Source organism: Emydura macquarii, unplaced genomic scaffold, assembly GCF_026122565.2.
Source record: "Emydura macquarii macquarii isolate MOO-44397 ecotype Brisbane River unplaced genomic scaffold, CSIRO-AGI_Emac_v2 contig_318, whole genome shotgun sequence".
NCBI lineage: Eukaryota > Metazoa > Chordata > Testudines > Chelidae > Emydura > Emydura macquarii.
In genome coordinates, this window is record NW_027130455.1 from 14,866,804 (window position 1) to 14,881,545 (window position 14,742).

The 14,742-nt window shown below is 44.0% G+C and overlaps 1 protein-coding gene across 2 annotated transcripts in view; it reads left to right on the top strand.

Moving 5' to 3' along the window:
- PRCP (prolylcarboxypeptidase) overlaps nt 1-13,832 on the top strand; it is a 53,677-nt gene extending 39,845 nt beyond the window's left edge. Inside the window, exons 7-10 of one of the 2 annotated variants that reach the window (XM_067569040.1) lie at nt 1,890-2,054; nt 3,095-3,282; nt 10,232-10,445; nt 11,929-13,832. In XM_067569040.1, coding sequence (XP_067425141.1) covers nt 1,890-2,054; nt 3,095-3,282; nt 10,232-10,436 — 558 coding nt within the window. In that variant the 3' untranslated portion in view covers nt 10,437-10,445; nt 11,929-13,832. Of the gene's footprint in view, nt 1-1,889; nt 2,055-3,094; nt 3,283-10,231 lie in introns of both variants that reach the window. The other variant, XM_067569037.1, reaches the window with a different exon arrangement.
- The last annotated feature ends 910 nt before the right edge of the window (nt 13,833-14,742 follow it).

A 14,742-nucleotide genomic window follows, 5' to 3' on the forward strand; every position in this document is an offset into this window, starting at 1 on the left:
ACATATTGGGCTGCATTAGTAGGAACATTGCCAGCAGATTAAGGGAAGTGATTATCCCCCCTATTCAGCACTTGAGGCCACATCTGGAGTATTTTGTGTCCAGTTTTGGCACCCCTCCCCCCCCCACTCCCGCAGGAAGGATGTGGACAAATTGGAGACTGTCTGGAGGAGTGCAATGAAAATGATTAGGGGCTGGGGCACATGACTTGTGAGGAGAGGCTGAGGGAACTAGGCTTGTTTAGTCTGCAGCAGAGAAGAGTGAGGGGGGATTTGATAGCAGCCTTCAACTACCTGAAGGGAGGTTCAAGGGAGGGTGGAATTAGGCTGTTCTCAGTGGTGGCAGATGACAAAACTAGAAGCAATGGTCTCAAGTTGCAGTGGGGAAGGTCTAGGTTGGATATTAGGAAAAACTTTTTCACTAAGAGGATGTTGAAGCACTGGAACAGGTTAGCTAGGGAGGTGGTAGAGTTTCCATTCTTAGATATTCTTAAGCTGTGGCTTGACAAAGCCCTGGCTGGGATGATTTAGTTGGGGTTGGCCCATCTTTGAGCAGGGGGTTGGACTAGAAAGATGATCTCCTAAGGTCCCTTCCAACCCTAGTATTCTGTGATTTTATAATATGTTAGCTAACAGGAGGCAAGAACATACCTTTTTTCCTAGTGAAGACGCAGCCTTACTGCACATTATACCCAACCTGAGGTGGGCTAAATCCTGCTGAACACCAGCAACTCCCTTCAGCATCTTTCAGGGGGCTGGATTGCCCTTCCCCTGCCCCTGAGAGGGAAGTTCCTCAAATATCCCATCCCAGAGTTTCTTCCTGAGTATCTCTTTATGGGGACAGGGACAGGTTTTGCACACCACCCGCTCCCCTCCTCCCCCTCAGACTCCCACAATGAGCTATGGAGCCTGCCCCAAACCACGTAGATCCCAGGGGTCTGCAGGAGGCCAGAGCTGCTTTCATAGGCATCCATGTGCCTTCACAACTTCCGAGGCCCTGGCAGGAGCTGCACTAACAGGAATTCCCATGGCCATCCAAATAAGGACAGTGTTGGGGGGAGGGGTGGGGTCTGATGGACATGCCCTGGCCCTCTCCAAACCTACCACTGGGATGCTCAGTCTCTGCCCGTCCCCAAGTAGATGTCAGACCCAGAGCAGGAGGTCAGAAGGGAGCTGTGCTGAGGAGTCAGCTGCCACATACCTCTTCAATTTTGGAAGGGGAAAAATCTGTGTGGAGGCAGATCATGGTGTGATGTAGGCCAGGATTTGACCCTGAGCTACAAACCATACCCAGCATTGATTTAATTCTCCAGCAGCACAGTGCCTCCATCCAGTTTGTTTTTCCAGAGCTGAAGAAATTAGAAAATACTGCTAGAGTGATTAAAAACAATATTTATGTTGATGTATTATTTGAATTACGGTAGCACTTAGAAGCCCCAGCCATTGATTGCGCTAGATGCAAGGATCTTACGTTTTTATGTCTTACATATTTCATCCCAAAGGAACCCCAAATTATTTATAATCTTTGCTCACTAATTATAAGGCATAAACTGTTTCTGTAAAGCAAGGGAATTGGAAGCAAAAAGCTGTAATGCAATATGAAGATTGTACAGTTGAAGTGAAATCAGGACATTCAAAATGTCAGGCTCTAACAGCAAAATGAATTCCGCTCCGTTGCACATGTAATATTTTATATTTGTGTTTCTCTGATTTAATGTCATTGTCTATCTGGGGAATATACCATAAAATAAATGGGGTGTCCAAGAAATGCTGCAGTTCAGACTGACAAACTTTCAAAAGAAAGCAGTGCACCATACCTGACTTGTTCTCAGGATTGGTTAGTCTCTGTCAAGGGCATCATTAGAGACATTTTCCCCTTTCTCTTGCTATAGGTAGTTTGCAAGTTCATGAAGAATCCCAAGCTGCCAGACAAATTGTTGCTACAGAATGTTTTCCAGGCAGCAAATGTCTACTACAACTACTCAGGAGCTGCATCATGCCTTAACACGTCTCAGAGTGCAACAAGGAATCTTGGGCAGATGGGCTGGTACTATCAGGTACGCACAAAAACCTTTCCGAAATATGCAAAGTGCCCAGAGCTACTGTGAATTCTCAGTTCATGCTGTCAGAATCTTTTAACTTGTGTTAATATATGGGGACAGATCCTTGGCTGATGTAAATTGGCATATCTCCGCTGAAGTCAACGTAAGCTGTGCCGGTTTTCACCAGCTGGGTGTCAGACCTCATTTATTCAAAATCAAGCTGGTCTAGAACTCAGCAGGAATGTGTCAAGGGAGTAGCTTTTGTGAACAGTCCTGGCCTTGCTAGTTTGATGGCCTAGCCTTCCCAACAAAGGTATTTGTGTTAGATGATCTCTATAAATTAGTCTGTGATCTTAAAACACTGTTTCAGTCTTTCTCTGTGAAAATGATTAGCAGAACCTGAACCTTATTTTGAGCTTGTATGTATGGTATTGCATAAGGTGGAACCTTTGAAATGACACTAGTAAAATATCTTGGTGACCTGCCGATGCTAAGTAGGGAAAATCAGTAAGAATTAAAATGACGATAGTTTGCAGCACTTTACTCTTTAGGGCACAAAGCTCTTGACAGTGGAAGGTCCGTATCATTATCCCCATTTTACAAGTGGGGAAACTGAGAAACCTAGAGGGAGAGAGACTTGCATGAGGTCACACAGCAAGGTAATGGCAGAGCAGGCAATAGAACCCAGGGCTCCTGGGCATTTGGCAAATGGTTAAGATTCACGCCAACATTTTTATTCGATGCAAACCATTAAGCTCCACTCAGAAAAAAACCCTAATGTGAGTCCTAGTGCATGTCAATTTGCAAGAGTCATTTGATTCTGGTTTATTCCAATAGAACCACTGCTGAGGTGTCGTCTTGCTAATATTATTGAGGTCAACAGGACAACTGGTATGGGAAAGGCAAGCAGTTTTTGTGGCTCGGTACCTGTATTTTAGCAAATGCCTATTGAGCTGTATAAGGCATTGAAGGAGTCCTCCTTTACGGTACAGCTACAACCACAACTAGCATATTTGGCAAACTAAACTATTACATTTTCCTGCTCTTCCTCCCAGGCTTGCACAGAAATGGTGATGCCCATGTGCACAGATGGTGTCAATGACATGTTTGAGCCTAGGAAATGGAACTTCCATGTGTTCTCTGAAGAATGCTTCAAACAGTGGAAAGTGAGGCCTCGCCCTTCCTGGATTCCCTTTGTGTACGGAGGGAAAAACATCAGTTCACACAGTAACATCATCTTCAGGTAAGCTTACTTCAGCTTCTGTAATGATCCCCCTCCACCAACACGGGTTGTTGGTGGGGATAGAATCTGGGGCTTTGAGCACCAAAACCACAAGCCTCTACCACTTTCTGGTGTTTCACCTAATGCGTAGTGCCCGGCGCGGATACACAATGTGGATCCGCATCCCCCCCAATCAGCTTGCCTCCCACAGTCTAGTCATTTATACCCAAAGCTCTGGGGCTCCCAATCAACTGTTTGGAGGCCAGCCTGGCTGCAGACTCCACCGGTGATCAACTGTTCAGGGGCCAGCCCCTCCAGGCAGCTGCCCAACAGCTCATCGGTGGCCCATAGGGGAGCCCCACGGAACAGTTCATTGATCAGCAGCAGGAAGAGGAGCCCCATGGAACAGCTGATCGGTAGCCAGCCCCCAGCCCCATCTCAAAGGTGGGGAAGCAGCCACAAAGGCTATGAGCTGCAGACAGCTGTTTCCCTGCCTTTGAGATCCACATCTGATCCACCATCTGCAAAAAAAAGATCCTCCAATATCCGTGAATTTGCAAGGCTCTGTTAATGCATCGCTGTAGCCAGGAGTCCTCAGCCCTCTGTAGCAATCCAAGGGCTAAATGCTCTCCTCAGCGCTCATGTGGAACTCAATGGGAGTTGCATGTGCACCTCTGACGGGTGAATTTGGCCTATAGCTTCGCTGAGTGCAGCTTTATTTCTGTGAGGAAACGCTCTTGTCTCTCCACCTGTAAATGTGACCATTGCCAGTGTCCCATGATGTTCTCCAGCTAAACTGGAGCTCCACCTCTTCCCAGGTCAATGACAGTCAAAAAACCACAAACTCCAACACCAGGAGTCTTCTGCCCAATGTGTCAGACTGAGTCACAGCCTCTGCTGTGGGCTGGAGCAACCTTCCCTCCCTCCCTTTGATGTAAGATGCTGCCACCCACCCAAGCCTGGGCCTGGGGCCTTGAAAATGGAAGCCAGCATTTGGTTCCTCTCTCAAGGCCTCTGTTCTCTTGCCCAAGGCCTCAGTCTCTTAACTTCTCTCTGGGATCTTGGCTGCCCAGCCTCTCACACCCCTTGCTGGGTTACTGGTCGTTGCCAACCCCTGTCTGCCAGCCTGCTGGCTCTGTCATCGTGTCCACATCAACTTGCCACTTCCCAGGGTTCCTTGCCCTTCTGTCTGTCTGTCTGTCTGTCTGTCTGTCTGTCAGGCCTCCTTCTGGGCCCCTTTCACCAGTATCGTTCTCAGGCCCTTTTAGCAGACACTCTGGGGGTCTTCTGCCTCTTTCCCAGACTACCATTCAGTATAGAAACTAGTAGCCTAATCCTTTACAGCCATAGACTCTAAGGTCAGAAGGGACCATTGTGATCATCTAGTCTGACCTCCTGCACAACGCAGGCCACAGAACTTTACCCACCACTCCTGTAATAGACCCCTAACCTAAGACTGAGTTACTGAAGTCCTCAAAACATGGTTTAAAGACTTCAAGGTACAGAGAATCCACCAGCAAGTGACCCATGCCCCATGCTACAGAGGAAGGCGAAAAACCCCTAGAGCCTTTGCCAATCTGCCCTGGGGTAAAATACCTTCCCGACCCCAAATATGGTGATCAGTTAAACCCTGAGCATGTGGGCAAGACTCAACAGCCAGATAACCAGAAAGATTTCTCTGTAGTAACTCAGATCCCACCCCATCTAACATCCCATCACAGGCCATTGGGCATATTTACCGCTAGTAATCTAAGATCAGTCAGTTGCCAAATTAGGCTGTCCCATTTCCTAGTCTCTCTAACATGGGGAATAATCCTTTTAATAAGAAAATGAGGGGAGCATAAACATAATTTGTAGTATAGACCCAAACTCCACAAACTGGCTCTGCTTTCGCAATTCTTTCAGCAAATGATTATTAATCATTATTTCTTAAGCAGCCTTCTAGATATCTTCTCCTCCACATTATTTTTAAAGAGAGAAAGTGAAGAACTCTGACAGGGAGGTCAGTCTTCCTTCTGTTGCACCACACTAATGAGAATTCTGTGTTCTTCCAAAACACCCTCGTGTGTATTAATTATAACAAAACAGCTCCTTCAATTGAATAAACAATTTTATGTCTGGTTTTTGCTGTTTTTGCTCAACATCTCCCTTCCTTGTTTCTACTGTTAAATTCTTCACTAATTTTTCTTTTAAAGGTCTGCACTCACTGTATTTGTGACTGCATTGGGATGTGAATTTTGAACTGCTAGGTGTTGGCTGGTCCGTTAAGTCGTTCGATATTAGGGTGGCCTTTAATATAATAAACATTCGTTTTCCACACATTTGGAGCTTGTGGCCTTAGAGGAGTTCCAGATCTTTGTAGCGATTGCCTATTGTTGGCAGCTCCCTGAGATACCTCCTGTGCTATCATTCAAATTGTTCAAGTTCCTTTAGAAAATAAACTTCTTTAAACAAAAGTCAGAATTAGTCTTTGGGACTTAGTAAATAGCTGTGTATTTTAAAAGTAAGGAGTCCTGGCTTGAAGCAGGGATTATTCTCTGGACTGTAGTCTGCTTGGCTCCAAAGGCCTTTCGCTTTTCTCTCTCGTTTGTCTCTTGCTGTTCCTTTCCCAGCAGGGTCTCTGCTCTAAAGTGAGAAACTCTGTGCTTTGATGGAAAACTTAATTTAAATGATAAGAACAAAAAACCCCAAACCATCAAGTTTAGTTCCTGCAAATTGTTGCTTGCTCTTAATAAGATTACACAAACCTGTACAATATGATATAAATTGACAGATGAGCAAACAAACCCTATTTAAGGCACGTTTAAGCATTTATGCCAGCTCAGGGCATTCAAAATCAGAAAAGCTTGAAAGCAACCAAATGAATGAAAAAAAAGATGTGCGTTACACACAATGCTTTGGACCAGAAGCTGAGCCGTTTCCCTTCGGACAGACATATTATCAAGACCATTTCTATAGCACCTTTTATTCTAAAGGGCTACAGAGAATCCCTACACCCACTATGGAGATGCAGCCCCTCTTAGAGTAAAATGCACTATCTGTTTAGCTGCAAAGCAACTCTCACAACAATTTTAGGACCGTGAGTGAAGCATACTGTATTGGAATGGAACTGTCAGCAGAATGCAATTACCCAGATTGGAATTTGGCCGGGATACTGGAACTGATGTCTCTACTCCTACAAAAAATGCCTTGAGATCTATAAGAAACAAAAATGGTCATGACTTCTGTGCTCTCTTGCCAAAGATGACACCCTTAGTAGCAGCGTCCCAGACCACCATGCTGGGACATTAATTAATATTGACTCAGAGAAATCCCAGCATGACTTCTGTAGCTCCTTGGAGCTCTCCCACCAGCTCTGTCTAGCTTGTTCATGCTGCTAAGACTGCAGCTGATATGGTATGGCTCTCTGGGAGAGTGCACTTTTTTATTACAACTTTAGTTTTGGGAGCTTGGTGTTTGCAGTGAGTATTTTCCTCTCAGCAGCTCTCATACCAGAGAGACTTACTGGAAAGTGTTCAGTTTTGCACTTGGCATGGCATGGAAACCCTGCATCGTGGTGGAAGCCACACTTTCAGCCATTAACACGGGTGATTGTAGAGTTTTTGTTGTGTCTGGCAACTTTCAGAGCTGGGTGGTGATGTCAGACAGTGAAGGCTCCTCCCAGCTGCTTTTCGTGGTCCCTAGAAGGGACTGGGGATGAGGGAGATCAATGGGCCTATTCTCAGAGAATGGGTTGGGAGCGTTCTCATTGGGATGTTTCTTTAGGGTCAAGGCCCTTTAGGAAGTTCTGTTTGTACTGGGCAGTGATGGCAGGCATAAAGATCTACTGATGGGGTGGGAACTAGTAACTTACACAGGAAACTTGAATTTTCAAAGCCTCACCAGGATCCTTGTCGATGATGATTTGCTTTGGAGCCTCAGGAAGCATTCCTAACCATGTACTGAATTGAGAGGAATGGCTAATTCCTGAATATTACTTCACTCGAATAAAAAGGAATGTTTGCCTGATTTTATTCTCTTGTATTCTCAGACTCTTTACTTGCAAGATGCTCAGCAAAGCACATAAGCTTAAGTTTAAGTCAGCACTGAAGTAAATAGAACTATTCATATTCTTAAAGTTACATATATGCTTAAGTGCCTTGGCAGATCAGGATTCAAGTGCTCAGCACCTTCCAGGATAGAACCCCTACTGAGCCTTGCTTCTCAAACTACGTCAATGCTGCTGGTGCCATCACTTGGCAGATTGGCTGGAACCTCAGACAGAGCAGCCAGGCTCTCCCATGAAAGCCAGAGATGGTGTTGTTTTCCTGCTGCATGCTTTAATTTCCACATGAGTGGGACCAAGAAATCTAAATCCACGTACATTTTGGGTCTCTCAGCAACTCAACCTACTGTTGCTAAGGCACTGGGCTGATTCAGGCGACCTTTTAAATCAAATGCATTTTGCTTATTGTGCAGCGCTCTATGCGTTTTTGTTTTGCAAATACAGAATGTTTTTTTTTTCTCCTGAGCCATATTAAGAGCTATTGAAATTAGAGCTACAGACAGAGATGCAAGATTTTGTGTTTTTCCACTGAGGAGAAACAAACAGTGTAATACTAAAGTTTAAACGCAATCAGTTTTTTGTAGTTCTTCAGGGTCAAAAGTTAGAGATAGAGACAAATGTTTTGAGTGTACTTGACTGTAATATTTTTATGAAACATGATGATTGGATGACATCAACAGACACCTATCCCTCCCAGGCATCCAATCCCATATGCACCAGATTTGGTTCAGGATTGAACATCATAGAGGTGCCTAATGTGTTCAGTGGTCTCTATGCTGTCCAAGCTACAGCATGAGATCTGACCTAACGTTTTCTAGCTGCATGACTAGTGGTGTAATAGAAACGACTTCTATTTCCTAGGAATAGCATCGGAAAGGTTTAAATTAAAACTTGCATTCTAAATAAAATAAAAGGGCCCAAGGCTGTAATCCTTCTTCTTGCAGCAGGTCCCCTGATTTAAACGGGAATGAACGAATAAGAATTATCTACAGAGATTAACTGCTATGCATTTATTTGGTTTGCTGTCCAAGATCTCCTCCTTTCATCTGGAGAAATGCCACTGAACCTAGAGATAACTTTGTAGAATGAACAGGATGGGAAAAAAAATAGTCTAGGTTAGTGGACTGAGCACATGATTGGGAATTAGACACTCTTAAAATGCTAATCCTGATTCTGCCACTGATTTGCTATATGGACTTGGGTAAATCATCTTTGATCTGATCCAAAGCCAGTGGAAAACCTCCCATTGATTTTGATGGGCTTTAGGCCTGGTCTACACCGGCCGCGGATTTCCGCGGCAGTCGACGGGAGATACACAAGCTACATACAGCAATTTGCGTATCTTCCGTCGACTTTCTAATGTCTACTTACAGTGGCTTCTCCACTGTGCTGTGCTGACGGGAAATGCACTCCCACCAACACAGCGCTATGCTATGCTTCTTACCGGGGTGGATTTACAGAGTCGACTGCTGGGTTCAGTTGAGCGAGTCTTCACTGCCGCTCAGTCGAATCCGCAAAATCGATCCTGCTGCAGACATAAGCACAGATTGTAGCCTGTCTTGAACTTTCAGACGTGTCCACCAGATGGTGTTTCCAGCTGGGCACCCAAAACTCATGGACACTTTGAAAAACTTTCGCTGTTTGTTTCCCCATGCATAAAAACAGGGAAATTACTCCATAATTTTTGCAGAAACAGCATTAAAATGAAAGCATAAAGAAATGATTAGGGTGATACAGAAAGTGCAGAAAGGAAAAGAGAAGATAGAAGTATATATATTGACACATCACTCTGCTACAGCCACTCTTTTTCTGAAAGGAAAAGGCAATCCGTGTTGAAAAGTTTACCCCTTTGAATGTGAATTTGCAAAAAAGAAGATGGCTCAATTCCCTTAATAACTTTGAGAATTTAGGCTACTTCAGTTACTGTCCTAAGCTGTTGCATAGTGTTGCTGTATGCTGTGAAAAACTGCCATATTTTATCTCTGAAAGAGCTGAATTTCTGTGGGGGCAAAAAGTGATCCCCAAGGAGTTCATACAAATCCTACTGAGCCAGAATGTGATACCCTTCCTCCCCACTGAGTGGTAGCTCACTCCACAAGTAGCCCCATTCACTTGGGTAGTACTGTTCATGGTGTAAGATGCTATAGGTATCACAATCTGACCCGTACGCTCAAAGTGCTTTAAATTCTGTGCTCCCTGGATGAAAAACACTGTATAAGAGCATTAGCAGTACACAACCTGTGAGATGAATGTCCCCAGTAAGGGGAATGTGCTTGACTCTCCAGTTGTGCTGGCAGCTGAGGACAGTGTATGCCTTGGAGGGTTGGGCTCTGCATTTCTCACCCCTACGAATCTGCAGAAAACCTTCAAAACGTGCACTGCCTGGGTCCTGGCGATGAGACATGCATTCGCCCTCCTCTCTGGCTCTGTTAGCTGGGGAGGTTAATACAGCCTTCGATCCTGACCCAAAGTCCCCAAGAGCTGCCGTTGTTTGGTGGGAGTCTGTGGCAGTGCAGGTCCAAAGGAGCCCTTCTTTTAGGAGAGAGGGGAGATAGTACCATGCTGTCCTTCCCCGTGGCTTCCTGTCATCTCCTGGGATCTGACGAGTAAGGCAACCCTCCCCCTTTTCTGTGACAATTGGAGGTAACCTTTGCACTGAATTTTTTGTTGAGTTGTCTTCACAAGATGTTCGCTTCTGTGGCTTCTTCATGTGGGAGGAGGCGGTCTGGGCTCTAGTTGGTGGCAGAATGCTGAAACAGAACACCACAGAGCAGAGGGACTTCCTTGTAGAATTTGGGTCTATCTTGGATACTGAGCCTCTGATCGTAACAGCAGCTGTTGAGTGACCCGTAGCTTTATCACACAGGCACTGTCACTTAGCCTGTTAGATTACAGGTTAATATCCTATGTGAATTTCCCTTATAGCAATGGCGGATTGGACCCGTGGTCTGGAGGTGGGGTGACTTGGAACATCACCGACTCTCTAATTGCGATTGTGATCCCCGAAGGAGCTCATCACTTGGACCTGCGCGCCAGCAATCCTGGTGACCCCAAATCTGTGCTGCAAGCCCGGGCCTTGGAGGTTCACTACGTGAAGCAATGGATTGAGAAGTCCAGGCATCAGCACTAAAGTGGTACTGTAAGGAAGGTGGTCATTCTCTCCCACTGACTTCAATGGGGGCAGGATCCAGGCTCTTATTACACAGTTCTATTCAAAACTTTTTGCCACCCCTGCTTCCTCTGTTTCTTTACTAACTATATGTACGCTAGTTCTCAGCGCTGTGCCTGTCCCTGGGGGGTAGAGGAGGCAGCTATCAGTTGGGAGTCTGCTCCCATAGCAAACCTCAATCAATAAAGTGCATGGATTGAGCCACCCATGGCGGCCTGCTTTCCTGTTCCGCTACATCCAAATGCTGCATACATCCTCTTTGCAACATGCTTGCTTGGGGCCTGATTCCTGGTAGGCCCCATGTATCCTCCCCAAGTCAGTTTCCAAGTTGCTAATAAGTGTGCACGAGACCAAATGCAGGGCCTGCCGAATTCCATAGCAAAGCTCTCCCTGCTTTTAACTGGCTCTAAACGTAGGGGCTGCTTCTCAGCTGGTGTAAATTGCCACAGCTCCGACAGAAGCACCTGCTGGGATCTGCCCTAGAGCCTGCACTTGTCAACACACACTGCATGAACGCTGTCTTCTGTCAGACTAATTAGTTAATACTATAACCCAGAGAGTGAGAAACCAGATCTGTTGGGTTGATAAGTGTAGGGAAACCTGCTGAGTGTTGCCTCCTACAGGTAAACTCTGGTCTTAAGTGACTGCTTGCAAGTCTCTCCAAATTCTCCCAGCAGAACTTTTATTGTTTCAAGCCTCCAGTTAAAAACAAACCGAGGTAGGTAGTTGTGTTTTGGTGGTCCCTTGGCTTCAGACAGTTGTAGTCTCTGTATTGGAGTCTTACATGGGGATACAAACCACACAAATCTGGTTGCTGACGGTGCTTCAGTAAAGGCCTTTTAAAAAATTGTTTGCAGGACAAACTATTCAGAACGCAGCCAAACTGTGGGGACAGCATCAACCCAAAGTGGGAGGCGATGCTCAGCTGGGCAGGTGCACTAAAGGGCATATTGTAGAACTTCCAAAAAATGCCCAAATCATGCAGACAGCATATTTGACGTTAATAAATGGCTGAGGCAGTCCCCTCATTTGCAACTTTGGTTTCATTCACACTGAAAGCCTTCTTCCGAAAGGTCCACTTTCTAGGCTAACAGACAGGGCTAGATAATTTCATTTCAGAAAGTCTTAATATACCAAACGTAGTCTCTTAAAATTCCAGTTTTTTTTTAAATGTTTCTCAGCTTTCAGTGATGTGCCGAAAATACAGCATTTCTTATCACTCCAGGCTGCCTTTTGCATTCCACATAATCCAGCATTTTCTAGGAACAAAATTAATCTTGTTCTGAACCTTAATTTTTTTTTGATGCACTCCAGTAAGTCTGGTTCTCTTGTTGACAGAGCTCTTGGCATATCCCTGCTTTTGCTCCAGTGTTTTAGGAAAGGTTGCTTTGAACAAGGAGGCCTTTATGTTCAGGTTCAGCAGTTTGGACCTTTCACACTCTGTCTTTAACAGGTAATCACTTTGGAGCCTATAAAGAGTGAGACCAGAGAAGAATCGTAACGCAAGGGGAAGAGCTCTTTAGAACTCGACTAAAATCTGTCAGTTGTTAGTAATCTCCATTCAAATGGGTCAGTTTTCTAGCATTCTGATGTAAATGTGTCCTAATATCTCTGCATGTACTTTACAATAAAATAGTGGCCTTTTTTGTTTTACGTTTTAAAAATGTTTAGATCAAATAAAAACTAACCACATTTCCTACGTCCACTGCCAAACAGAAGTTAAAACCTGAAGACCCCATCAATAGTATTTTAAGATGGTATCTGGGTTTTTTTTAACACATTTTATTGAAGGGCACGGAAGGGAACTGATGGAGTAAATCTAAACATTGGGAATGCACTCATGACCAAGGAGAGAAAGGATAAGGACCTAATCCAACTACTACCATTTACTGCAGAGGGAATTGGATCAGGTGCTAAGAGTACAGAGTTCAAAATTCTATAAAGAAAGATCCAGAGGTGATGCGTTGGGGGGGGGGGGGGGAATGGCATGCTGGGTCATGTGCCCTCCCTCAGATTTGCTGCTTGGCTTGTACTGAGCATGCTCATATGGACTGAGCATACTCAGTAACATCTGCTAAAGCTGCTGCCCTCACTCGGTCCCCTCACTATCAGCAGGTACGGGTCAGCTCTGGAAAGATCTGTGAATAATACTGTCTATGGGAGTTCATCCAAGAAAGGTCTTTTACTATAGTCCCAAAATAGCAACCATGGTAGGTCATAGTCTTTTTGTGTCCCCTAATGGTTGGCATATAATCTCTCCAAGACAGTAGCAACTTTCACTTGTTAGAGTGAGATGATTGAACTAAAATGTCTTGAAAACACTTTGGTTAATTGTCTTAAGATAGCTTTCTTTTTTTTTTTTTTTCTTCATTCCTCCCACTCCATCTCTGCCTTTTTTTCCTTTTTCCGTGGCAGAAAAGGGGGGAAGAAAAAATGCAAAACAGTTTTGTTTTCATGTTTTTTAAAGGAACATTTAAAAAAATTCATAATTTTGTTTTGTAAAAAGACCCTTTTTTGATTCTCTCCCCCCCCCCCCCAAAAAAATCTTTAAAAAAATATTTCCATCAGCTCTATCCAGTCCCTCACTCCGACTTCCAGAAGCTTTGAGCAGGGGGTTGGACTAGATGACCTCCTGAGGTCCCTTCCAACTCTATGATTCTAAGATGGTTATTGCTTCCATCTATTGTAGGTCAAACTCATGCTGTACCATTCTTTTAATACTTAAGGACTTGAGTCAAAGCCCATCAAAGTCTGTGGAAACACTCCCAGTGAATTCAGTGGGCTTTGGTTCAGGCCTTTACCACTTTTCTTAGATTTTTAACAATGTGACCAGTTTTCTATTTTGCTTGACAGGGCTTTCTTCTGGCTTTCATTCTAGTAGTTAAAACTGTTGGTCAGTCTATGTACTTATTTCCCTTAAAGGATCTTTTATATCTGGTCCCAGAATTTATGTCCATTAGGGAATGACCATTAATAAAGATCGGCTACCTCATTTTGAAATGTAAACTTTCCCTGTTTGTCATGCATGTTAGACTATCAAGAGCCATGATAGGATTGTTACTTTCTTTGCCCAGCTGTATCATGATAGGACCATATTTCAATCCCTTCAAGAAGATATTCCCAATACATTAGATACACTTTTGTTCTGTGTGTATTGTGAATTCTTTTGTTTTAATTATATGTTGCCTTTTGGGGAAAAATGCATAAAATAAAGCAAATAATTTGAATTTGTATGTGAAACACTGATGACATATGAATAAAAAACCAGTAATAGTGACTCTTACAGCTGGAAGGTTTTGAAATTGAAATCTGTATGACAATCAAAGTACGCTGCAACAAGTATTAAAGAGAAATAAATGTGAATTTCTGGATGTTGCTTGTTTCATTTTTAAAGTCAGCAGATTGCTGATGTTACACGGATGTTGGGGTCTGTCCGCATTTCTGTAAATGTTCTCGTTTATGCTTGAGCCACTGATGGCTAAAGTGTGTTAAACATACCACTATTAAGATATCACTGCTTTGTAAGATCCAAGGGGTCAGGTGTTCAGACTCCCGCACTGGCTGTTCAAATAAGAAAGCTGTTTTAACTCTAACTATGTGTGAAGGAGGTTGGTTATGGGCAATAACCTTTTCCCCTCTAGGATGCTGGTTTGAATCTAGCCCAGCTGAGGATTTGAAAGTTACCATTTGATTGTTGGTTTTTTTTTGTTAGTCTCAGTCCAGTCCCCAGTAGACAAATGTCTGCTCACCTACTACACTGATGAGGGCCATGTAAGTATCTAGATAGACAAGCATCATGGAAACTACTCTCATCCTTAGCACTAATTGACAGTTGCAAAAGATGTAGGTTAGCCATTGGGTCATTCCATACAGGGGAGGGCTGCAGGCTGCTCGGAGGAAGCTTTAACAACTGCTGTTGATAGTCTGCCATGCTCATAGGAAACTTTTAACTACTTAGATCTCAAACACGCATAATCAAAGAGGTTACCAAAAAAAAAAAAAAATCTAATCTCCAACTCAAGGAGAAGCTATGCTGGCTCACCAGCTTAAACGGAGAGAAACTAAATGAGAATAAAGAGAAAGTTTGGAACCCATGGCTTAGGAAAGAACTGGGTACCAGAATTTGGCTTAGTAAAGAACTAGATATCAGAATGCAGCTGTACTAGGTTTATGGAAAGATTTTTGAGTATTCAATACTCAAGTGGAGGAGATTTCCAAAGGTGCAAAGGACCATTAGGCCCAAATCCCACTGAGAGGTGCCCAACTT